This window comes from Delphinapterus leucas, chromosome 9 (genome assembly GCF_059928025.1).
Source record: "Delphinapterus leucas isolate spDelLeu-1000000601 "Yukka" chromosome 9, BTC_Dleu_Yukka2, whole genome shotgun sequence".
NCBI lineage: Eukaryota > Metazoa > Chordata > Mammalia > Artiodactyla > Monodontidae > Delphinapterus > Delphinapterus leucas.
Window position 1 is genome coordinate 89,965,218 of NC_143137.1, and position 26,052 is coordinate 89,991,269.

The 26,052-nt window shown below is 41.7% G+C and overlaps 1 protein-coding gene across 1 annotated transcript in view; it reads left to right on the top strand.

The window, feature by feature from the left end:
* The first annotated feature begins 469 nt into the window (after positions 1-469).
* The window catches only part of SLC26A4 (solute carrier family 26 member 4), a 50,970-nt gene continuing 25,387 nt past the window's right edge, over positions 470-26,052 (top strand). Inside the window, exons 1-9 of the mRNA XM_030761470.2 lie at positions 470-714; positions 2,240-2,379; positions 9,500-9,610; positions 11,291-11,475; positions 12,083-12,247; positions 17,431-17,583; positions 17,691-17,773; positions 21,790-21,937; positions 24,001-24,114. Coding sequence (XP_030617330.1) covers positions 551-714; positions 2,240-2,379; positions 9,500-9,610; positions 11,291-11,475; positions 12,083-12,247; positions 17,431-17,583; positions 17,691-17,773; positions 21,790-21,937; positions 24,001-24,114 — 1,263 coding nt within the window. The 5' untranslated portion in view covers positions 470-550. The remainder of the gene's footprint in view (positions 715-2,239; positions 2,380-9,499; positions 9,611-11,290; positions 11,476-12,082; positions 12,248-17,430; positions 17,584-17,690; positions 17,774-21,789; positions 21,938-24,000; positions 24,115-26,052) is intronic.

The following is a 26,052-nucleotide window of genomic DNA, read 5'->3' on the forward strand; positions in this document are numbered from 1 at the left end:
GGCTGCTGGAATTTGCCTGCAGCGCGCGCGCAGCCTCGGGACCCGGGGAGCATGGCCTGAGGGTTCCACGCCCGGCCCCGGGGGTTGTGCTTCTTTCCCAGGGCGCGCCTGGTGCTGCGCCCTGGGTTGGATGCGGGGAGAGAGGGACGTTCACAGGGTCCCCCTTCCTGCCCCCTGCGCGCCGCGGGCCCCAGCCCGGGTTTCGGGAGATTTCAGGACGCGGACAGCGCCCTGGCTGCCCATCTGAGGGGACTGGGTCGGGCTCCCGCCGCCCCCCAGCGCCGGGCTCACTCTCTTATTAAAGTCCGGTTGCGCCAGGCGGCAGGTGCAGGCTCGGGACCCAGAGGTCCTCAGGGCCCCCTGCAGGCTGCAGGTGCGCGCCCGGGGACGGCGGGCCCGGGCGCAGGGGGCGGCAGCGCGCGGACCAGGGTCTCGGGGATCGGCTGCAACAGGTGGGGCCGGCCGGGGGCGGCTAACGGGCGGTCTTCACCTCCTCTTCTCTTCCCTCGTTCCATCTCCTCCCTCCTCGTCGTCCTCCGCCTCGCAGGTCATGGCAGCGCCGGGCGGCAGGTTGGAGCCGCCGCCGCTCCCCGAGTACAGCTGCAGCTACGTGGTGTCGCGGCCGGTCTACAGCGAGCTCGCCTTCCAGCAGCAGTACGAGCGGCGCCTGCAGGAGCGCAAGACGCTGCGGGAGAGCCTGGCCAAGGGCTGCAGGTAGCAGCCGCGGCGGGCGGGGCGCGGGGCTCAGTGAAGCCGGGAATCCGGGCGCGCCGACCCGCGGGCGTGCCCGGCGGCGGAGTGTGGGATGCTGCGCCGCCCTGCAGGGTCGACCCGGCTTCGGTCAGCTCACGGACTCTGGCCTTCCCGGTGGGAGAGTGGCTCTATCCTTCTCGGCCCGAATCGACCCTAGTCTCGGAAACTCATCTTTGGAGAGGGTGTGTTCGGGGAGCCGCATCTCCTTTTCCTCTCTTGAGGGCACCTGGAGTGCGCCTTGGGGTACAGAGGGTCCCTACGGCCTTCTCGTGAAGGCTAGGCTGAGGAGAGAGGGAGAGCAAGGTGCTCGATTATAGAGAGGTGATGGGTAACCCGTCACCTGACCAAGAATCCTTGAAAGCCCCAAACTCATCTAGGACGGATGCCACTCAGAGACACGAAGTGAAGGCGAGAACACGGAGCGCGTTGTGCTCCAAGCTGTCCACTGTCAGGCAGTAGGGCCCCCCGAGAAGAACCTCCATCAATCTCTAAACCCAAACGGGACACCCGTAAGTAGATATCACAAACAAAAAGGGAACTATCAGCGCTGCTAGATTTTCTTTCTGTTAAAAAATCTTTTATTATAAAACATTTCAAACACATTCAAAAGTAGGCATAGTAGTGTAATGAACCCCCTCCCATGTTTTTACCCATCACCCAGCTTCAAAGATGATCACCTCAAAGTTAATCTTGTTTCACCACATACTTGCCCCGCTCGACTTTTTTTTTTTAATATAAGTCCCATATGGTGTTTCTTTTTGTTTTTTTGTTTTTTATTTTGTCTGTATATATCTTTAGGGACACTCAAAAAATACAACCACAATTCCATTATCACACACAAAAATTTAAAAATTCCTTAATATAAAAAATTAAGTCCAAAATTTCAAATTGTCTCATAAATATAATTTTTAAAATAATTTATTTGAATCAGGAGTCAAATAGTGTTCACCTACTTTTAATATGTTTCTTCTTTTACCTATAGGTTGTTGAATTTTAAAAACTAGATAGCAAGGTGCAGAAAGATATAGATTCATCATGTTAAGGGTTGTAAAAACTGGCTCCAAGCTCCTATTGCCAAAATATATAGAGTTTGTTTATGTTTCTTGAAAGAAAAAGAGAAAAAGAAGAAAGTGCCTGGGTTAGAAGTCCAAAAATTAATCTCCATTTAAAGACCCTACATTGATCAATCTGGGGCTGGACCAGAAAATGGGTTCTTGCTTAGGGATATTTTCTCAGAGGATTAAGAAGGTGGGAGAGGGGAGGGAACACTTAATCCTGTGTTTTCTAGTACAGTGCATTTAAAAGGGTAAATAGAGTTCTTGCCAAAGACATGGTAAGCACTTCACTGTTAGTATTTTCCATGCAGTTTCTATCCTTTTTTCTAAATAGTTAGAAACATTAGCAGAGTTCAGTTCAAAACTTTGTGATTTGCAGTGGGCTGTGACGCAGATTGGATTGGAAGTCCAGTTTTCTTGCCTTTTGACAGTTGTTCAAGAAAGAGAACCCTTGGTGTGCTGAAGACTCTCCTGCCCATCTTGGACTGGCTCCCCAAATACCGGATCAAGGAATGGCTGCTTAGTGATACCATTTCGGGATTTAGTACTGGGCTAGTAGGGACACTGCAAGGTAAGATGGTGGTGGACTAGCTCCCAAATTATGGAGAACTGCAGTCTCCAGCAGCCGTTCCTAACTCTCCCCCCGCTCCCATGGGTCTGCAACAAAGGCTTGCTCACCCTCCACAGCCTTCATCTTTCCTCCAGAGTCTGCCCCTTAGTGGTGAGATTCCCCTGTTTCTTCTCTTCCTTGGAGTTCTCTTCCGGGGAAGCCCTGCTGCTTCTTTAGCTGCATGGCTCCAACTAGAGTCCTATCACCTAAGCAGCAGCTTCCCAATTTTCACTGATCAGAACTCACAGTAAGAAATCTGTATTACATCATGATCTATACACACATATCTCAAGTTTTGTGAAATAATATTTACCCTCACTACAGGTGATACACTCTGCTATTTTCTATTCTGTCCTATTCTATTCTGCTTATATTTTTAAAATGATGATTGTAGGCCGTTAAATTATTTTACATTGCATACATGGTCTTGACCTGCAGTTTGAAACTGACTTAAGGGAAAGGGAAGGACGTATTTTAGCCTGGACTACACATAAGTGGCTTTTTCTCCCCTTACCTCCCCCTCCCCTTTTTAAATCCATCCCCGTATTTTAATCTTTTGGCAAAATGTCCCAACACAGGACATTTTTTAAACTGCCTTTATGCCACATTTCCATGAACATCTTGGAAATCTATTGCATGGCTGGTGCATAGCAGTATGGGCATTCTCCTTTGTCCTCCACCCGCATCGTCTTGCTTCTGCCCTTGCTTCAACTCTACAAAGCTTCTGGACCATGAAAACAGAAATCTCATTTATTTATTATCATTTTATGGAGTATCTAGTAGGTGCCAGGCACTAGGTATTCTGACATGAATAAGATGCACCACCTGCTTTCAAGGAGCTCATAGTCCAATGAGGAGATAGATAACAATTCAATGGAAGGACCAACCGTAGCAGGGGTAACATTGCTTGGGAAGGGAGTGCACACAGGGGCACTCAACCCAGCCTTCAGAGACTGGGAATGGCTTCCTAGAGGAGGAGTCATCAGAGCTGTTTCCCTGAAGGTTAAGTCTCAGTTTGCCAAGTGATGGGAAGTAGGGTGGGGTAGAAATGTGTGTAGAGATGGCTTGGAAATGGACTATTTCAGAAGTTAGTGATACAGGTTGAGCAATGCCATGAGACAAAATCTGCCTATAGAGCTCTCAGCATTATTCAGATCAGGCCAGGGAGATTCCCACAGAGAAGGAAGATGTTCTGTGGCCCCAGTGCAGAGCCACAGCCTGGCCAACCATGTTTTCAATCACAAAGGTGGATGGGGCAGTGCGGTTCATACGTTAAATGATGCCAAGTGCCGTGTATACAGTGGACTCTAATAACTGTGACATGGCAACGCCCTGTGGCTCCTGGGGGACAGGAACTGTCTAATTCATATTTGTTTAGCCAGTGCCTAGCATGAGACTGGCACAAAATAGGTGGCCCTGGAAACCTTTACTAAAGAGGACTGAATTGCATTCCTGATAATGAATCATCTTTATGTATGAAAAATGGTGTTTCAAGCTGTGTCCCCCAAGTGTTCATAGACAAGTATCTTATAAGAATTAACTTTAGTTTTAGTTTCGTTTATTAAGCATCCTGTCCAAGGTCATGGAGCTGGTAAGTTGTGGAGCTGGGATTTGAACCCAGAGTCTAATTCCTAGGATCTTAATTTATAAACGATGCAGTTCCTCACTTTATGACTGATACGCTTTCCAGAAACATTATCTCTATGAAGTTATCTTTGTAAGGTGAATTTCTGGGAGGTGAACGTGGTTCGTTCATATGTTCATTCATCATCCATCATCATTCATTCATCTAATAACATATGCAGGCCAGCCATGGGGATTCAGTGGTTTACTGACAGACATGGGTGGGTACTGACCTCACGGAGCTCATTTTAAGTGGGAGACAGAGGAATTAAATAAATAAGCAGATAAATAGAAAAATAATTACAGATTGTGATATCTATTATGGTGGATTAAGTAGGCTTGAATAGGGATTAATTTGGGGATGGAGTGTTTATTTTAGTTAGAATGGTCAAGGAAGGCTTCCTGAGGGGGTGAAATTTAATCAGGGTCAGGAGGATGGGAAGGAGACAGCCCTGTAAGGATCAGAAAGAAGGGTGTACCGGGCAAAGGTGCAAAGTCCCTGAGGTCAAAAAGAGCATAGTATTTTCAAGGGAGGAACGGGAAGAATTCCAGTGTGGGTGGAGGAGGGGGCGGGCTGGGGGGAGTGAACAGGAGGAGATAAGGTTAGACAGGGCCAGGATTAAGATGCATAAATGAGTTACTCTCTGGGGGCCTTCTTCAATAATGCGCCCCAGGCACTTCGCTTGCTCGCTTGCCTCTCCCAAATCCCAGCCCTGAGGATAGATGGTTCGGCTTGAAGCCAATCAAGCAGGAGATTAGAGAGAGCTGCACAGATCTGAAATAAATATATACATTGCTTGGCTGCACCCGAGACTGAACCAGCGCCCCCTGCATTGGAAGTGAGAAGTCTTAACCACTGTACCACCAGGGAAGTCCCCTGAAATGTATTTTGGAGCAGGAATCACGGGTAATATACTGATGGATTGGGACTGGCTGAGGACCAGGATTGGGATGGAAAACCAAGCATTTCCTTTTGGACATGCCACATTTGAGACGCCAAACATGGAGTTGGAGATACTAGAAGTGGGAAGGTCATTGGAGAGGTCTGGGCTAGACATAAAAGTCCAGAAAGCATCACTTTAGAGGTGATATTTAAAGGAGTGGGAATGCCTGAAACTACCTAGGGAGAAAGGGCAGATGGGGAGGAGAATGGGGCTGGAGTACTTAAAGGTCGGGGAGTTGAGGAGGGGCCACAAAGAAACATGAGGAGGTTGGGCTCAGGAAGTTAGAGAAAAAGAACAGTCTGAGGAATGTGGGGTCAGAAGCCAAGAGAGGAGTTGTTTTCTTTTCTTTCTTTTTTTTTTTTAAGGATAGAGGGGTCTGTAGTATGGAATGCTCTTGGTGATGGAACACAGACAATACTTTTAAGAAGGTTTGCTGTGAAGCAGAGTAGAGAAATGGCTGTAAACAGAGGCATAAAAGGCAAAGATAAAGTGATGGAAGGATTTATTTTTCTTTTAATATAGGAGGTACTAGAACACAGATGTGACCCAGTGGACCATGAGATCTGTGGTCCATGAGGTAGAGGAGAAACAACTAAAAGTGACAAGAAGGGGCAAGTGTAGATCGGTTCAAGGAGAGAAGTGGGAGGGCTGCTCCTTAAAGATAGGTGGGATATTTTCCCTCCATTTTCAAAGGAGAAAAGACAGACAAAACTGTGCAGATGCAGAGAGATTGGAAATTTTGGTAAAAAGCCAACAGGCATCTCATGGAGTCCATGTTTTGGATGAAGTCTACGATTCATCTCTAAACAGTGTCTGTATAGAGAAGGGGGATGGGGAGTTTGAGGGAAGTAGGGGAAGTCTGAGTAGCTATCTCGGGGTGAGGAAAAGCACACTTCCTGAGGAAATGAAATTGGATGGCCAGGCAGTGTGGAGTTCCCATCTGGGGCTTGCGATCATGAAATTTATGTGAAACTGGCCAGCCCAAATGTAGAGAACTTTAGTTCAGTTATCCAGCTGCTTGAATCCTGGCATGGAATAGGGTGATGCTTGGGTTTGGCCAGACTGGGGCTTTACCAGAGAAGACAGGGGAAGGAGAGAGAGAGTGAAGCCAGGAAGTTCAGAGTACTTGTGAAAATTCTATGGACAAGGAGGCAAGTGAATATGAGAGGCTGCCAAGGATAGTGGATCCGTTCATGGATTAGAAGCCTCCTGAGGACAAAGAAATGTTGCAGTAAGGATTCTGGAGTAGGTGAGCGGAGAGGCTAGGTGGCTGTAGGTGGAGAGCAGGAGGCTCAACGTTGAGATCTCAGAGGTGGCGCTGCAGTTTCTAGGGATGGCAAGGTCCACGATATAACCAATATAACCACTGGCTGGGCAGCTGAGGGGTAGGGAAAAACTCACCGGAGTTACTGAGAAGCCAGAAATGCTAAGGATCATGAAATCTTTTTTACTTTTATTATTAACAAAAAGTTCCCACTAGGCAGCAAGAAATCAATGCAGCCCTTTTAGTGCTATTTTTTTGTGTGTGTGTGTGGTACTCGGGCCTTTCACTGCTGCGGCCTCTCCCGTCGCAGAGCACAGGCTCCGGATGCGCAGGCCCAGCGGCCACGGCTCACGGGCCCAGCCTCTCCGCGGCACGTGGGATCCTCCCAGACCGGGGCACGAACCCGCGTCCCCTGCATCAGCAGGCGGATTCTCAACCACTGTGCCACCAGGGAAGCCCCCTAGTGCTATTTTTAATCGTACCTATGGGGAACCTGCTCTCTACTTTCTATGGATACTTTTGCCTTCTAGATGCTTCCGAATGTTTGCTAGCACCTTTATCAATACATGCCACCATCCTACATAGGAAGGGTGTCAACACAAGAGATTCCATAGTTTAAATCAATGGCTTAGATTTCTTTACAAATTATGTAATTTCAAAATTGTTGTACCAAATTCCCTTATAATATGATTACAGTATATCTGAGTAGCAGTTGTCCTGAAATAGGATACTTTGTGAAAACTGAAAAAGCCCCCATTTTCCAGGCCTGTAAGGACTGCAGAGCCCAGTTTAGGCAAGTGGAAGTTTGAGAAAGACTTGAAAATAATACATAGACTTGAAAAAAATACAAATACTTGAAAAAAACACTCTCAACCACTGCGCCACCAGGGAAGCCCTCTTTTATTTTTTAATATTTAAAAAAAAAATTTTTTTTTTGCTTTTGTTTTTGCTCCTTCTTTTCTTGTCTTCCCTTTGTGGCCTCACCTTTCTACTCTATGCTCTTGGGATGACTGTTTATTGCAATTCCTTGTTGTAATTTATATATGAAAACATTTGCATCAGTAATACAGATTCTTCTAGAATGAAAACTCTCTAAGGGCAGAGACTTTGTTTTGTCCACTCCCATATTCCCCCAAACCTAGAACAGTGCCTGGCACATGGAGGGTACATAATCAATAGTTGCTGAATGAATGAATGAATGTTTATTGTGGGAAACTAGAAAATACATATAAGGAACATGAAAAAAATACCCCTTCAACAAATGAGAAGTCTCCTTTGATCCTAGCATATAGATAACCCACTAAACCCATATTTTAGTAAATATCCTACTAGACACATAAATGCACATCTACGTAAATGTATAAAGAAATGTCTGAGAATGGTAAGCACTAAATTCAGGATAGTGGTTGATTCCTGAGGGCGGAGGGAGGAAAGACAATGTGAATGAGAAAGAGTATATAGAGAGTTTCAACTGTACTGGCAATAATTTATTTCTTAAGCTAGAGGGTGGGTACATGGGTGTTTATTATATTATAGTCTTTGCGTACCTGAATTCTGTTAAATCTTTTCATATTTTTAAATGCATACAACAAACACGTTTACTTTAACAAAAGTGGAAGCATGCATACTGATCACTATTTTGTGGGTTTTTTTTTTTGGCTGCTCTGCTCACTTGTGGGATCTTAGTTCCCTGACCAGGGATTGAACCTGGGCCATGGCAGTGAAAGTGCCAAGTCCTAACCACTGGATAACCAGGAAATTCCCTGATCACTAGTTTGAGTCCTGCCTTTTCTCACTTATTTCTTATATGCACTTTATTGTACTACAGATAGGTAAATTATTAGCAGTAAATTATTTCTATGCAGCACATCAACTTCATTTCATAGAATTACAGTATAATTTAGTTAACCACTTCCCTGTTTTGAAACATTCATTCAATAAATAATTTTGGGTACTCAGAGGCCAAGATATTTAGGTTGTTGCCACTTTTTTTTTTTTTACTGTTATAAATGTAATCCTTTATTAATGACCCAAAGGTCAAAGGGCTTGATTTTCTCTTACTGTGAGTAAAATGTAGGGGGGTAATATAGAGTAAGATGTGCTGACTACCTAAGAAGTATCTAATCAAAAAAAACCCACAGGAGAAGGAAAGGGCTATGGACTGAATGTTTGTGTTCCTCCAAAATTCTTATCTTGAAGCCTTAATCCCCATTGTGATAATATTTGGAGGTGGGAGCCTTTGGGAAGTAATCAGGTAGAGTCCCCTTATAAAAAGAGGAAGAGCCCAGAGCTCACTCTCTCTGTGCCATGTGAGGATACAACAAGAAGGCAGCCATCTGCAAACCAGAAAGAGGGCCCTCACCAGACACTGAAACTGCTGGTACTTTGATCCTGAAGCTCTCAGTCTTCAGAACTGTGAGAAACAGATGTTTGTTGTTTAAGGCAAAAAACAAACAAACAAAAAGCCAACACATTATTGTCCTCCACTGCCATGTACACAGAAAGGTTGAGATTTCTCCATACAGTGTGACATTCATGGACCCAGAAGCCACTTGGGATAGCCTAGCGAAGGTGTTGATCTCCTAGTGGAGAGCCTATGCTATGTACAAAAGTCAGATTTTTTTCTTTGTTTGGATCTAACCTCTGTTCCCCCACAAGAAAGGAGAAAGGGCAGGCAACAATGACTGTGTTCCTCACAACACTGAAACACTGAATTCAGACAAACCCAGCCTGAGCCTTTGAACTGAATTGATCAAGTTTTTTTGTTTGTTTTTTTTTTGCGGTACATGGGCCTCTCACTGTTGTGGTCTCTCCGGTGGCGGAGCACAGGCTCCGGATGCGCAGGCTCAGGGGCCATGGCTCACGGGCCCAGCCGCTCCGCGGCATGTGGGCTCTGCCCGGACCGGGGCACGAACCCATGTCCCCTGCATCGGCAGGCAGACTCTCAACCACTGCGCCACCAGGGAAGCCCTTGATCAAGTTTTTAATCAACAACTGGCTTGACTTTCTTTTTCCGCTCACCTGATGATTGAACTACTGATCAGTTGAGTCGGCTCCTTTGAGCAGGTGATACGTGAGCTGCAATCATTATCCCAGCTGATTTGAATCATGTTCTGCATCCTAGCGTAGTAAGGAAATCACTCAGAATGAGCTGTAAGTTGAAGAGATCTATGAAAAGGCCTTTCTCTGTACCGTAGACATAAAGCATAACTTTTGTTTCTGAATTTGATCATTTTGGATGTACTTTCAGGCATGGCGTATGCTCTACTAGCTGCTGTTCCTGTTGGATATGGTCTCTACTCTGCTTTTTTTCCTATCCTGACATACTTTATCTTCGGAACATCAAGACACATCTCAGTTGGTAATTATAAGCATATACAATTCTATTTGTTCACATTTAACGTGTTTGGGCTATATTATGTGTGTTCTGCTTCCATATCTTTGTTAATGTTTTCTAGGGAGATAGGGCATCAGTGCTTTACCCGCTTTTCCTATTCAATGATGCAATGGTTCTTAAGTGTAAAGTGTAAGCTTTACACTTAATCCCCTTTTTTTTAATGAAGAGGAGAAGATTGAAAGATTGTTAAAAAATTGGAGCCTACCTTCAAATCTTAGCATGTTTTGCTTTTCAAAAATGTAATACATTTGACTCTATATTTAGAAAATGTTCTAAAATTAAAAATGACAAGGGAAAAAAAATCTTCAAGAGGTCTTCAAACCTGCTGTTTTACTAGATTAACTTAGCTTTTACTAAATTATGTTCATCAAATACATATTCATTGTCTTATTAAAGAGCATGCTTATTTTAAGTCACTAATATTGGAAGACTGGCAAAATCGTGCCACAACAATTTAGAAACTGAGCTTGGCTGTCCTTCTTGGTATGGCCCAAAATAGATTTATTTCCTGAACTTCCTAAAATTTGAATTTTCTTCTGCTAAAATGTTCTAGTAAATGAGTGTTTTAATGCTATTTTGCAACGTTGACATTTACACTTGAGATAACTTTTCGCCTACATCCATCTGCTGGCTAGACATGTGTACCTGGGCAATCCTTTTGAAACAAATGCAGCCATCTACTACTATATCCCCAGCCCATATCCTTATCCTTCGTTGTATTTCCCCCAGTGTCTGGCATATTGCCTTGTCTATAAAAGGAGCTCAGAATGAGGTTATTGACTAAAATAACTTTCTCACCTGGGAGAGTAGATCAGTATCAAATGCATGACGAGGTGAGGAACACAGAAGCTGATTTGTTTCTCTTTGGTGTTCTATACATTTAGACACTCCGAGTTACTGGATTTTGGTACTGAGCCCTCCCAGCTGTTAAAGCCTTCCATGATCAAAGGATAGGATCATCATCATCATGGATAAAAACATCAGTAGTGAATGGAGCAGCTGCTGAAAGAAAAGTACCTTTGAAACGTAGAATCTTACAGACTGGCATTTGATTTGAAAAAATTTGTCTTGGAAAGAGAAAAAGAGAAACTCTATACTCCCTTTGCTATTTCTTTAACCTAATTTTGATCAGGTGATATTGATCAAGGTCCTTATCTCCACAGAGATCAGGACGTTGGATGCTCTAGGAAATGAACTTACCTAGAATAAAAATAAGATGGAACAAGTAATGACTCAGCTAGTATGCCATTTCTGCCAGGAAACCTTTCTTGACAACTCCTCCCTCCACCCCCCATGTCCCACCCATATACGTAAAGATCACACACAGATAGGTTAGACACCCTTCCTGTGTGCTTACAAAGCAGTCTGAAAGCTGTATTACAATGACCCACCTACATGTCTCTCTTGCTCATTTCTGGGTCATGAGTGCATTGAAGCATCTACTTTTTAGCTTTTTTTTGTGAACAAACAGTATTTTCCCAATCACAGCTAATTACTTCACACATCTTTCTAATCCTACGTAGACATGTTGAGCCTAAACATTTGCAATTAATAATAATAATTTTTTAAAGTTTTTTTATGGAGGTATAGTTGATTTACAAGTGATTAATAATTATTAGTTGATAAGAGACTTTTTTTCCCCAGGACCTTTCCCAGTGGTCAGTTTAATGGTGGGATCTGTTGTTCTGAGCATGGCCCCCGACGAACACTTTCTCATGTCCAGCAGTAATGGAACTACACTGAATACCACCGTGATAGACTCTGCAGCTAGAGATGCAGCAAGAGTATTGATTGCGAGCACCCTTACTCTTTTGGTTGGAATCATACAGGTAATGGGCTTACAAGGAATATACAGATTGGCATGATTTGTATTTGAAAGAATTAACTGTAGAGCATGTGGACTTAAAGATTCATTTAAAAGCAAAACAAATCAATTTACCGACCCCTCAAAGTTATTTTTTAAGTTATATTGTTTTAGGTCAGATGCTAAAATAGTCAGCAAGCCCCCACTTATTAAGGCTCACTTAATCATCAAAGTCAGAGACAGAAAAAAAAAAAAAAAGGCAGAAGAACATGTGTGATTCAAATGAGAATAAGAGAAGGGAAATGTGCCAGAACCCATAAAGAGAAAAAAAATGTTCTTTTGAGCAGAGCCATGGAAACTGCAAGTCACAGAAATAAGCTACATGAATTTTTCTTTTCTTATTACATATCTAGAAATATTTAATGTTCGTACTACAAATGGTTTTCAAATTTTAGAGTGGTGGAGGAGAGAGGGCATTAAGAAATTCAGATTCCTTTCCTACAAGTATTTTTGTGTTATCGGCAGGCTACCAGAGTTTTAATTGGTGTTAAGTTTAATTCATTAATAGTTCAAAAGGGTTGATCCTTCTCCCAGGCAAACATTTAATTTTTCCTTCCTTCTTCTTGTTCTAGTTGATATTTGGAGGTTTGCAGATTGGATTCATTGTGAGGTACCTGGCAGATCCTTTGGTTGGTGGATTCACAACAGCTGCTGCCTTCCAAGTGTTGGTCTCACAGCTAAAGATTGTCCTCAATGTTTCAACCAAAAACTATAATGGAATTCTCTCCATTATCTATGTAAGTGCTGCTTCTTAATCCAGGGATGGCTCACTTTTCCTCTTGAACTTGAGTCTGGAGAGTGTACGTTCCTCCATGCCATACTTTGGGAGCCACTGAAAACATTCTTCTCTGAAAGAAGCAGTAGAATCAGGGGTAACGTTGAAAAAGGCAGATTTTGCAAAACATTTTTCTCAGTTGATCAAAATGGTTTCAGAAGGATCATTACTCTTAAAAATATTAACGAAAACAAAGTGCTACAGTGAAGACTGGCCTGGGAGGCAGCAGACTTGAACCCCATTCTCAATTTTGCCTCTGCTAAGCTAAGTGACCTTGGACACATGGTGTAGGACAGTGGCTGAAAGCTCAGTTTGGATGAAAGGGATTCATATCCTGACCCTATTGTTTATTATTTGCACTATTACATGAGCAAATCACTATGCCTCAGCTTCCTTCTCCACAAAATGGAGTTGGTAGTAATATCTACCAATTAAGTTAAATAAGGATATATGAGAAGCACTTGGCCTAGGGGCTGGCCTATAACAAGTACTCAAAAAAAAAGTGTTATTTTGAAATTATTATTTCACATCTCAAGGCTTTTCTGTTTTATTTATAAAGTGAAATGATTGGAGATGTATCTCTAAAGCCCTTTTTAACTGTGAGAGTCCATAAAATGCATAATGTAAATGTCTCAGCAATTATAGACGAAGAGGAACATTAGATCCAGAGATGATTCAACATGCAAAAGAGATGCAAAAGAAGGATGTAGATCACACTAATTAGATTTGAAAAAGTTCTTGGATCTAAATCTATGTTCTATATAAAGCATGTTATCAACGCTTGAAAAATGGTGGTAATAGTAACATGATGTCACCCTAGCTTGGGGAGAACGATACAAGGCAAATACAATGTGCCAGCATTAAGAATGAGTTTGAGTCCTTTAATGACCCATGTATTAGCTTCTAAAATGATGTAAGGCCATGCATACATATCTGAAAATTAGTGAGGTGGACAGGAATTTGCTCAGGTTCACAGCAGTGCCATAATCCCACATTACTCTGTCCATTCAACAGACATACCGAGTGCCTACTCCAGGCCAGATACTGTGCTAGGCAGTGGGACTAGGTAGAGGAGGCAATTTAACATAGTGATTAAGATCATAGACTTTGAACTTAAATAGACTTGAGTTGGAGTCTTGGTTCCGCCACCTATGACACATGTGATTCTGGTCATGTCATATTTAACTTTTCTAAGCCTCAGTGTTCTCAGCTGTAAAATGGGAGTAATGAGAGTAGCTGCTTGTTAGCACTCTGAGGATTAAAAATGAAAATTTGTGTAAAGCACTTAGTACAATACCAGGCTCATAGTAACAATTCAGTTCATTATTGTTTTCATTATCATGATGATCAGACCTCATGGAACTTACTGTTCACTTCCCAAGGACCCAGCCTATTAGCAGCTGTTTTTTCATTCATCATTATTTCTGTCATTGTTGATTTTTTTCCTACTAAGACCTTGGTTTGCTTTGAGACCTTCTGACTACCTTTTTCTGAGAGGCTGTCTCACTTTTGCAGTCCCTACACACCATTTTTTTTTTGCTTTCCTACTTTCTCTATCAACTGTTCATTCATTTATTCCTTCATTGTCATTCATTCATCTTTTCAATAAGTATTTATTGAAACCTGCCATGTGCCAGGCACTGTTCACTCCCTGTACAAACCCACTTACTCCTGAATCCACCAAGACACTCCGACTGAGTGTGCTCACCTCCTCGTGTGAACATCGCTAGGCCTGCACCCTCACAGATCACAGGAGGCCTAGGCCGATGGGTGACCTGGGTCTCTGGCCGCTGCTGGACTTCTGCACACAGGGGACAGAAATAGTCCTTCTGGTCTCCTAGGACTATGTTTAAGATGAAGCTTGCTGCAAATAACCCCACTTTCAACAGAGACCAAAGTAACCAGGAAACACTAGAACAAGGTCAAAAATAGTTTTTGAACTATTATGTGACTTATGTCCTGTTGAACATTATTCTTGAAGCCTCAGGTTAGAATGTGTTACAGAATTCTGCAAGCAATTCCTCCCAGGCCAGCCAAGTTGGATAAAGATACTTCAATCATTCTTGTGTGAGGATGAATATAAGCTTGCTCCTCTGGAAAAAAAAAAAAGAATCAGCAGGTCTGGAAATAATTGCCTAAGGGTTGAATGAGCCACTCAGTACCTGAACAGAGAATTCTGCTTATGATATTACCAGTTGCGATTATTCGTGAAAGAATCCTTCAACACATGCAGGGCAGCTGTGGATTCCTCCAGGAAAGACTGTAAGATTGTTGTAAGATGCTGTCTCTGGAATGTAGTTAACATCCCTTTTGTTATAAGCTTGTGCTCTGGATCGCCTGCCTGTTCCTTCCTCCAAAAAAAAAAAAGGAAATAATGAATACAAGTAATGGGAGGAGGAAATATTGGGAAAGAAAGGAAAATAGAAACTTGTTTACAAATGCCAGAGATGCTGGGTACAAGAGACAGAAAGGAAAATTGTCAGAATTCAGAACTAGTAATACTCAAGCTACCAGGTAACTACTCAATCATGTAAGTAAATCACACAGTCCATTTCCAAGTGGTTATGTCTTCCTACCATTCACTCTGAATGGTTTGTCTCAATAGACAAGGGAAGCCTTTCTGCTTGCTGACTAAGTTGACGTTACCTCCCCATTTCTTCCCCTAATGAGGAGGAAAACCACATGGAAAAGTTCTGCCCAGATGGTGGGAGTTTTGAAAGCTACCACTAAGCTCGATCAGATTCATTACTTCGAATCTATTTCAGTATGTAAAAATGAAGCCATTATAAAAGGAAAGTAACATTTTAAGGGTTGATCTTATATATGCAACAGAAGTTCTGGTAGGAGGAAATGCCTGACAGCAAGGGCTGATTATGAGGGATTTGTTATATTCATAGAGATAAGATGAATTAAAATAAATTTGGCACCAAAAGTTAACCAGTGAATTTCCTCATATGTAATATCAGGTATAATTTTTAACTTAAGGCTTCATATACCCAGAAGGAAGAAATTCTGTAAATGAAATGGTTCTAAAATTCTCCAAGCATGGTAGGAAATATAGTAAAATATTACCCATTCTGAAAAGTTTCATTATCTTGATTTGAACTGGTCAGAATACTAGGCTGAAATATGGAATCATAAGTATATCCATATTTTAAACACATTTGAGTAAGTATTTTAATAGTAAACTAAATTAGAATTACTTTACAGTGCTTTCGTAAAGTCTCATTTCTATATCTTTGAGTACAGTCTGACGACTTCAGTTTCTATGGGTGAATTTTATTTCCACATAGATTAAGCTTTCTATTGTAGAACTTTTCATAAGAGATTCTGAGTAAAATCAACTATACTCCAGTATAAAATAAAAATTAAAAAAAAAGATTCTGAATAACTACTCAGTATAGGTAATTAATATATTCATATGCCTTGTTTGATGCAATTGTGTAATATAAACTGATTTTGGTTTTTGCAACTCATATTACATTTTTAATACACCACAGGTGCTTTTTCTTCAAAGGTCTAAGTGACTCTCATAGATTACATGGCAATCCTGTAGTGATCACTTTTGTAAGGTGAAAGTTTTTAGGATCGGGATAGGTATTCTGATTGTTCTTAAGTTTGAATATTTCTGTCTTGCATTGAGAGTAAACCTTTATTGTATAGACAATTAATTGAGGTATTATATCTAGCTCATGAATTAATCAGGGTCATCATCAGAAAATTGATTATGTAAAGGGCCAGACAGCAATACCTTCAAGACTCTGAGTTGTTTGTGTAGGGCTGTTTACTGCTATGGTAAATGCCTTAAATTCTTGAGTTGTTGTGTCCGCTTGTGGTAGTAGTTTTTTTGTTGTTGTTGTTGTTTTTTTCCTTTTTCACGCTGCTATCACTTGCATCATCTTGTTACTATCAATGTATCTGCCTCTAGCAATTTTTACTGACTCTGGAAAGCAGACAAAGTAAATGTGCTAGTATTGTGTTTAAAGCAAGGGCAAAAATAGTCAGTGAAAGTCCAAGAGGCTTCCTACAAGTCAGATTCTCGAACTCTTGTTCAAGCACTTGGTGGCATGTATTTTGCTTGCACAGTAGCTTCTCCTCTCATTCCCTTACTCCTGAATGTTTTCCAGAGCGGTGGACGTTGCTGGCAAGATGACTCGTACATTACTCAGTGAGCACTATACATAACTGTTACCACATTGTTGTTATAATTATTTTAAGTAATATTTTATCTTCATATAAAAATATATCTATAAAAGGACTCATTCAAAGAAAGGTAACCTTCACTGGGAGCTTAGTCGTCTCGAAGAATTGAGGAATACCTTCTAAAGTCATGCCTTCTACAGGACTGAAGTTCCTATAACAAAGATATTAGTGTTCTCCTCCAGGATTCTTCCTTGCTAATCTCCCTTGATTCCCAGAAACCTCCTATTTACAAAACAAAACTAGTTTTTCTTGAGCTGTCTTGTCTGTCCACTTGGAAATAGTTAGTTTTATTTAAGTCACCTTAGTTCAAGTTTGAACTAAGTACCAAATTAATTTCCAGAAATTTATACTTGACCTATATATCAATTCAATAGCTTTTCTTTGCCATAAAGAATGGATCAGTCTGTATGTATGTATATGTCTGTCTGTATGTATGTATATGGATCAGTCAGTCTGTATGTATATGAAGAATTTTAGGGATTTTTATTCTCACCTGTATCACTCAGGTTTAGTGAAGAGCTTTACCTAAAATATTGGTTAACTGGGACTTTTGGTTTATCAGTTTTTAATCTCAATAATACATATCAACATGGTGAAAATTAGGTCACTTAATAGCACCTGTGAAACCACTTAAGGTATAAACTTTTAAAGCTTTTCTGCAAGCAAAAGACAGTATATAATGATATACTTTCTTTTAAAAGATCTCATTCTTATTGTAAAAAATACAGATAAGCAAAAATAAGAAAGCAGAAATCACCCATACTTTTACCACTTCAAGTTAACCATCATTAATAACTTGGTATATATATTGCAAAGATTGGATATCAGTGGTCTGTATATTAACCAACACATTTTTATAATTTTACATGAAATTCTTAAGTGCTCTTTGATGATGATATGATTTTTCATATGGGAACTATATAAAAACATTTTTTTTTACAGACTCTAATTGAGATTTTTCAAAATATTGGTAACACTAATCTTGCTGATTTCATTGCTGGATTACTCACCATTATCATCTGTATGGCAGTTAAGGAATTAAATGATCGATTTAAACACAAAATCCCAGTCCCTATTCCTATAGAAGTGATTGTGGTAAGTAGAATGTGTAATTAGAAAATTCAGCATTAATTAGTTTGATAAGAAAGGACTTGTTAAAACAAATGGACTTTTTTTTTTTAACCTCTTTTGTTTTATTTCAGACAATAATAGCTACTGCCATTTCATATGGAGTTGACCTGGAAAAAAACTATAATGCTGGCATTGTTAAGTCCATCCCAAGTGGGTGAGTATGGAGTCCCTCTTAGGCAATACTAATATATTGTCAGTACTTTCTGTTTAAATGAAACTTAAGCTTCATTTCATTGGTCTTATTTGTGTGTGATCTTAAAGAAATACCCATTTGTGCAAACTATCAGATAAACAGTATGTGTGTAGATAAAGATCAAGCCATTTGTATAAAAGAGACCCGCATATGCTCTCTCTTTTTCTTTTTCTTTTTTTTCTTTTGCGTTACGCGGGCCTCTCACTGTTGTGGCCTCTCGCGTTGCGGAGCACAGGCTCCGGACCCACAGGCTCAGCGGCCATGGCTCACGGGCCCAGCCGCTCCGTGGCACGTGGGATCTTCCGGGACCGGGGCACAAACCCGCGTCCCCTGAATCGGCAGGCGGACTCTCAACCACTGCGCCACCAGGGAAGCCCTCTCTTTTTCTTTATGTTCTTAAAATGTGGCAGGACATGCACTTTTAACGCCAGATTCCTGATTTAAACTCACATATACAATTACAGTATACTATACATACTGTAGAATCATGGTTAGTAACATTTATTGTACTGAGAACAATCTGCTTAAGGAAAAAGGGACATCTGGCCTAAATTCTCCTCCATTTAGTTTAATCCATCTTAGATGATAATTATATCATTTGTGCCTATAAATAAAGTGCATTATCTCTAAGGGAAGTTTGATATATTTGATAGTTTGATGAATTAAAAGAGTAAAGAACTAAGGTTCTTTGTCTACTTCTGTCACCATCTAGTCCTGTGGCCCTGGCAGGTTCTCCTATGACACAAAGAGAATGACAAACCACCGAAATCTCAACTTGAACTTGCTGTAAAGCACCAGTGAGATCGCTCATAAAGTGCAAAGTGGACCAAGGGTCCTACAGTATAATTCGATCATATGACATTGAAAAAGAAACCCAGATGTTTATTACATTTGTAACATAAACTTATAGCATCTATGACTAGACTTGCTGTTAGATAACTAGTAAGTACTGGTTTCCCCTCCCTTAATAATAGCTGAGGGACCGGTAACAGTCTGTTTCTCATGCTCTTAATAGAAACTCCTCAGGCCAGCTCAGTCCCGGGGCTTATTCCACAGGGAACTGCTGCCTTGCCATTGGGTTAATCTTATGATTTCTTCTAATCTGTTCAAAAAAGAAAAAGAAAAAGAAAAATTACAGCTGGCTACATGGGGCTTAACTTACATATCATTCTTTCTGGTGTTTCTCAAACTCACTTTTTCTCAAGAATCACATGAGGCCCTTGTTAACACAGATTCCTAGTTCCAACCCCAAACCTATAGAATCAGGCTTTCCAGAGGAGGGGCCTGGGAATTAATATTTTTCAAATGGGCTTCAAGTGATGCTAATGCTCAGGTAAGTTTGGGAAACTTTACATTAGAGGATCGACATTTTGATAGTGAATCCTAATGCTGGTATAAATTTAGTGATAAAAAGATGCAGTGTTGGCTATTTGAGTTATGGCGTTTTCACCCTAACAGATTATTTGAGTAGTTATAAACAGGTACATAAAAAATATATTTCATAGATCCCTGTTGTCAGGCTTCCTAGGGTGTAACTCTTAGAGGAGGTCCATAGCAAATGCCCTGTCCCATAAGTCCATGTTCCATTAATAGATTTAGGGAACTCATTTTTGCTGCCCTAAGTCAGCAGTCCCCAGCCTTTTTGGCACCAGGGACCGGTGTCATGAAAGGCAGTTTTTGCACGGAGTGGGGTGGGGGTCGGGTGGGGCGGAGGATGGTTCAGGCGGTAAAACAAGCGACGAAGAGCAGCGGATGAAGCTTCGCTCGCTCGTCCGCCGCTCATCTCCGTGCACAGGTACCGGTCCGTGGCGCGGGGGTTGGGGACGCCCGCCCTCAGTGATCCTTTCTGACCCTATCCAGAGCTTTCCTGGCTGCTCTCCTGCTGAGAATGGATCTCTAGCCTCTTGCTCTTGGGTTAGTCAAGTTGCATCCTCTGACAGACCGCCTGGTGTGATTGGTCAGCTGACCTAACCTGCCTGGCCCCCAGGACTCAAAGCTCCTCCCCAAGGGCAGTGATCCCATTTGTCTTGTGCAACTTTTTGGTAGCACTGAAACAAGTCTAATAACGTTAACAAACCTGAAAAAGAAAGGGTGCTGTGGAGAGATTGGAAAAGGGCAAGGAAAGGAGAGAAAGGTGAGTAGGACGAAAGGAAGAGGAACAAAAAGAAACACTGTGCTATCCACCTCTTCATCCCCTCCCCACATCAATCCCCCAATAATGGAGTAAAAGCACAGCCGCCGCCAGCAGCTTCCTTTTGTCCCATTGAGGGCCAATGCCATATGTCAGTATCGCTCAGTGCCCAATGACACTGTCCCCAAAACTGTGACCACTTGCCTTACTTCCCTACTCCCTTGCCTGGCCAAGTACACAATTTCTGCAAGTCCGGTCAGCTTCTGAGTGTCCCACTAGGATTCACCTAAACGAGGAGCCCTGATTCTCTCACTGACCCTTTTTCTTTTTTGTTGTTGTCTTTTGTTTTTTAATTTTTACTTTTTGTCCGCACCGCACGGTATGTGGGATCTTAGTTCCCAGACCAGGGATTGAACCCGTGCCCCCTGCATGGGAAGCCCGGAGTCCTAACAACTGGACTGCCAGGGAAGTCCCATCGCTAACCTTTTTCTTAACCAGCAGGCTCTAAAAGGGTCAGTCAGATCTTGTGACCCAGGAAATCATCTAATATCTAACATTCATACCTGGACCTACTAAATGACCTTGAGCAGATTATTTCACTTTTCTGGGCCTCAGTTCCGGTATCAACAAAAAGAGAGGTAGATTCAACAATTTCTAGGATATTAGATTAGGATATTAATTTGGATAATATTAGGATATTAGCTGGCTCTAGATTTCTATTGTTTTCTATAAGAATCATTTCTACTTTACTACTTCCCTCTAATTATAGGTGGAAAAAAATATAGTTTCCTATTAAAGGAACTTCAGGTGTGAGGTAGGTCAGGGAGATTGCCTTTTGTTTTTGTTTTTTGGCCAGGGACCTCTGGAATTACACCCTACGGATAGTAATCAAGATATAGGTACAAGTGGGCTCCCCTGGTGACGCAGTGGTTGAGAGTCTGCCTGCCGATGCAGGGGACACAGGTTCGTTCCCCGGTCCAGGAAGATCCCACATGCCGCGAAGCGGCTGGGCCCGTGAGCCATGGCCGCTGAGCGTGCGCGTCCGGAGCCTGTGCTCCGCAACGGGAGAGGCCACAACAGTGAGAGGCCCACACACCAAAAAAAAAAAAAAAAAAAAAAAAAGATATAGGTACAAGAAAGGAATCCACCACCACCCCGATTTTCATATTTGGGGACAATTGCAGGCTTATAAACTTGTAGATGTATTTCTTTATACAGTTGGTAGCGTAGCTCTGGTTTTGTCAAACAGCAACTGTTTGATCCCGCAGTTGTTGGGATGTCTTAATCATTGTGACTATGGAGCATTATGATAATTACACACATTTAATCTTTTTCGGACTCAAGAAGATTTAAAATATCATGGCTCTTAGAATGGATTTTCCACTTAGCTCTTTTAGCATCTTACATTCTTTGTCTCTTTAACAGACCTGACCTCACCTTGTACAGGGTAAATCTCATTTTATGGCTAGGATATCTTTTAAATTCAAAGACCTTTAAGATGAAATTGTGTAAGGAGAAACACTAATGTGTGAAATGGCACAGCATGGGATTGTATGGTATTAAAAAATCAGTAATGACAGGCTTATTCTTGTCAGAGCGTAGATAAGGCAGCATCTGTAGCCTCTCAAATAGGGGACAAAGGAATCAGCCAGTGAGATAGCACCAACTTCTGATTGAAACCTGTAAAAACAGATGCTACCACTTATGCATCTCACGTACCTCTTGCCCTCTTGGATCAAGTCCTTTTATTTCTGACTTGTGGCTGGGTTGATAGAGCATTTGATGAGGTGGGGGAAGAGCATTATGGTCAAATTTTCACAGCATTTTTCATTTAAAAACTCACTAGGTTTTTGCCACCGACAATTCCGTCTGTGAGTTTGTTTTCTGAGATGCTGACTGCATCATTTTCCATCGCTGTGGTCGCTTATGCCATTGCAGTGTCTGTAGGAAAAGTATACGCCATCAAGTATGATTACACCATCGATGGGAACCAGGTATGGTCACTCTTTTGCTGAACTGGTGTTGTAGGGCTGAAAATAAGAAGAAAACATAAATGGGAAAGATTTTTCTTGTCTGCTAAAGAAGGGATTGGTTTCTTCCACCCATCTTTATTGAGTTGGTTTCTCTCCTGTGTGTGCTAATTTGAAATTATTTTGAAATATACATGTTGTATCACTTAATTTTTTAAATATATTTTACTGTTTATCCATATTTTATTATATGTCTCTGAAAGATAAGCATGTAAAAAGCAATCATGATACATCATCATATCTAAAAAACTAGCTGTAATTCCCTGATACCATCTAATACCCAGTCAGTTTTCAGGTATAACCACAAGATCATTATCACAACTAAAAAAATTCACAATAATTCCTTGATAATATCAACTATCTAGTCAGTTTTAAGATTATCTTTAAAAGTTTAAAAAAAAGTTTTTTTAAACAGTTGATTTGTCTGGTTAAGTATCCAAACAAGCTCCATGTGTAGTATTAGCTGGATACATCTCTTTTTTGCTTTACATTTTGTAACAAATTATTTTTTTAATTGGGGTATAGTTGATGTACTATATTATGTAAGTTTCAGGTGTACAACATAGCGATTCACAAGCTTTAGAGGTTATACTCCATTTATAGTTCTTAGAAAATATTGGCTATACTCCCTGTACTGTATGCATCACTGTACTTTTTTTAAAATTAATTGTTATTGGAGTCGAGTTGCTTTACAATGTTGTGTTAGTTTCTACTGGACAGCAAAGTGAGTCGGCTATACGAATACATATATCCCTTCTTTTTTGGATTTCCTTCCCATTTAGGTCACCACAGAGCATTAAGTAGAGTTCCCTGTGCTATACTGTATGTTCTCGTTAGTTGTCTATTTTACACATAGTATTAATAGTGTATATGCATCACTTTACTTTTTAAGAAATAAGTTGAAGTAATCCTAATTTTTAAAAAGTTAACTCAGTTAGGTCATAAATAACATTTAAGCTTAACAGATTGGAATAAGAATTCTTCATGTAATCTAGTATCGCCTGGTAATTGTTTTTTTAATGACAGCTATAATACGGCAAAACAGAGCAACAAACGCCAATGATAATAGTTGTGACCACTTTAAATTGAGGTGATTTATTGTGCAATTACAGGTTTCCCCTGCTACCCTAACGTAGAGCGTTCCTATGAAAACTTTCTTAAGCAGAAATGGCAGTAAAGTGAAGAAGCAGTTACCTTAGGACACATCTTGCAAACAGATGCACAAAATCCATTTAGATGAAGCACAGGTGCTCACCAGCACAGTTCAAAGCGATGGCGGCTCGAGGCTGAGATGCTGAGTGTAGTTTCCGGGGGAGGAGCTTGGTGGTGCCTCTCTCCCTACTTGGGGGGCAGGCTGCCTCTATAAGGGCTAGCTACAAAAGAGATGCTTTTCACCCTTTTTTGTAAAAGCAAAAAGCCCCTTGGGATTTCTTTCAGTTAGCAAAAGCAGGTACTAACATAGGTCTTTCGTAAAAGCCAAGTGGCGTAAAGTGAACTTTTGAAAAGCAGGGGATACCTGTGATAGATACAGGACATTTTTTGTAGCACCTGATACATTTACCAGGTGAGCTGATTTTCCACTGCTTGCAAATCTGCAAGTATGGTTGGTTTCTGAAAACAGCATAGCAATTACAGCAGTTAAATGATTAGTACTCAAGAAGAATAATAGCCCTCCTAAGCATAATACACTTCATAGCAAATACCCAACCACAGAGAAAATATTTCATGTGAGAGTTACAGATATGCCAGATACGCCACTCACCAGGAAGTGAAATAAGCATTTGAGCAAAAGATCAGTCAATCTTAAAAACAACTGAAAGCAGTGAAGCCTCTCTTAGGCTCTACGGAGCCAGAAGTCCCCGTGTCTTCCAAGGGTCCCAAGCACCTTTAATGGTAAGAATTAAACTGGGACTCCCAGGCAGGGTGGGCTTGAGAGTTTGCTTTCTTAATGCTCTTCCTTAAACACTTGGCGAGGGTCTTGCAAAGATTTGATATGTAGCAACACTGCCATCCAGTCTCTCTCTTAGGAATTCATTGCCTTTGGGATCAGCAACATCTTCTCTGGATTCTTCTCTTGTTTTGTGGCCACCACTGCCCTGTCCCGCACTGCCGTCCAGGAGAGCACTGGGGGAAAGACACAGGTATGTAACAGCGGTGTCGTAATATCCATCTAGAATGATGGAAAGAATGAGTCAGGGGAATGGTGGCTCAGAAAGGCTTGCACAAGAACTCAGCAGGACGATTAGCCTTTGAGAAAAGAGAAACTTGTACTTCCTGGTCTGATTGCACCTGGGGTCTCTCCATCTCCTTGACGGTGATCCATCCCCTCCCCTAAAAACTCTTCCAGAGCAACATTTATGGTTTTCTGATGCGCCACGTCTCAAACCATTTTGTGTCAGTGCTCAGCTGGTAGATAGCTCCACTTACTTCTTTTCCAGGGACGATAACAGTTGACAAGGAATCAGTCATGAAGAATGCTGATTTTTACCAATTTGTTATCTGGGGATAGAGAAGGCCTAGTAAGAGCACTTTGTGGCTTAGTGAGTTATTCTATTTTCAGGAAAATGAAAAGCTGTCTATTTACATTTCCTTTACAAGGATCAGGAGCTTCGTCCAGAGGCGTTGGGTCCCAGAGAACAAGTTTGCTAGCCAAGGATATTTTTGTTGTAACATTTTGGCATTTCTTCCTGAGCAAGACTTTTGTTCCTAAAGTTCTGAATGTGGGTTTCATCTTGCCTTTTTTTTTTTTTTTTTTTTTTTTTTGCGGTACGCGGGCCACTCACTGTCGTGGCCTCTCCCGTTGCGGAGCACAGGCTCTGGATGCACAGGCTCAGCGGCCATGGCTCATGGGCCTAGCCGCTCCGCGGCATGTGGGATCTTCCTGGACCGGGGAATGAACCCGTGTCCCCTGCCTCGGCAGGCAGACTCTCAACCACTGCGCCACCAGGGAAGCCCTCATCTTGCCTTTTAAATGTGGTTTTTAAGTTGTTGCCGTCCCCCAAACCAGCATCCAAGTTAATCTCTGGAAAACTCCTCCTTTAATGGGCTAGAAAGCTCAGGAGCTGTTCTCTGACCATTCTTTCCAGCAGGACATGAGTCAGCTAAGCCAAACCAAGTAGATGGGGGTGAGGGGCAGCTCAGGAACTGTGTTTCTGTTATGCCTGAAGAGTTTTCTCATCCCAGTACAGAAAGAACTATTATTTAAGAGTAAAAAGTACATTGAGACTATAAAGGAGAACAACAAATCCAAAGTGAATAGGGTAACACACACACACACACACACACACACACACACACACACACAGAGTCTTCAAATAGGGTTTTTTAAGGTAGAGACACTTACAAATAAGTACAAAAGAGAGAAACTGACAAAATGAATGACTCCAACAAGGAAGTTGCCCAGGGGGAGCCTGAACTGTCCCCAAGGTGCCCATGATGCTCCTTTACCATTTATAAAGGATCTTGGTGACAGGGTCAGAAGAACTGGCCTCTTCCAATTTCTTCACTCCCGTTCAACAAAAATTTAGTCTAAATTTTCAGAATTTTTCTGTTTAAAATTGAGTTTTCTTTGCTTTTTTCTGCAAACATTTCCAGCTTTGTGAGAGCAAATAAAACAATACAGCCTCAAACAGGAAGCATAACCAGAGATCTGTGGTCAAGGGGAAGAGGTTGGAGGTGATTGCCAGAGCTGTACCTGCGGTTCAGGGGGTAGCTGTCAGCAGTGAAATTTTCTGCTGCTTCCACTGGAGATGGGGCCCAGACAAGCTCTCCAGGGCACATGGCTGTAAGTGGGTGCAGGCATATCCCCAAGTGCTGATGTCCATTCTCTGCTGTTACTTCCAGACTGAAATGGGCACAGTCCCGTCCATCCTCCCCTCCCCTCCTAAGAATGCCCATGTAAAGTGATTCCTTGGCAGAGGCTTTGGGGATAATGATGTTCTGGTAAGCTAATACCCCTGCCACACACTGGCGTGTATTATATTTAGGAATGAAAGACGCCAGGATTTCAGTACTGAAGAATGAAGCAAGCAGAGAAATAGCTTAATATTTAATTACTGAAATGTACACTAAGTTCTGGG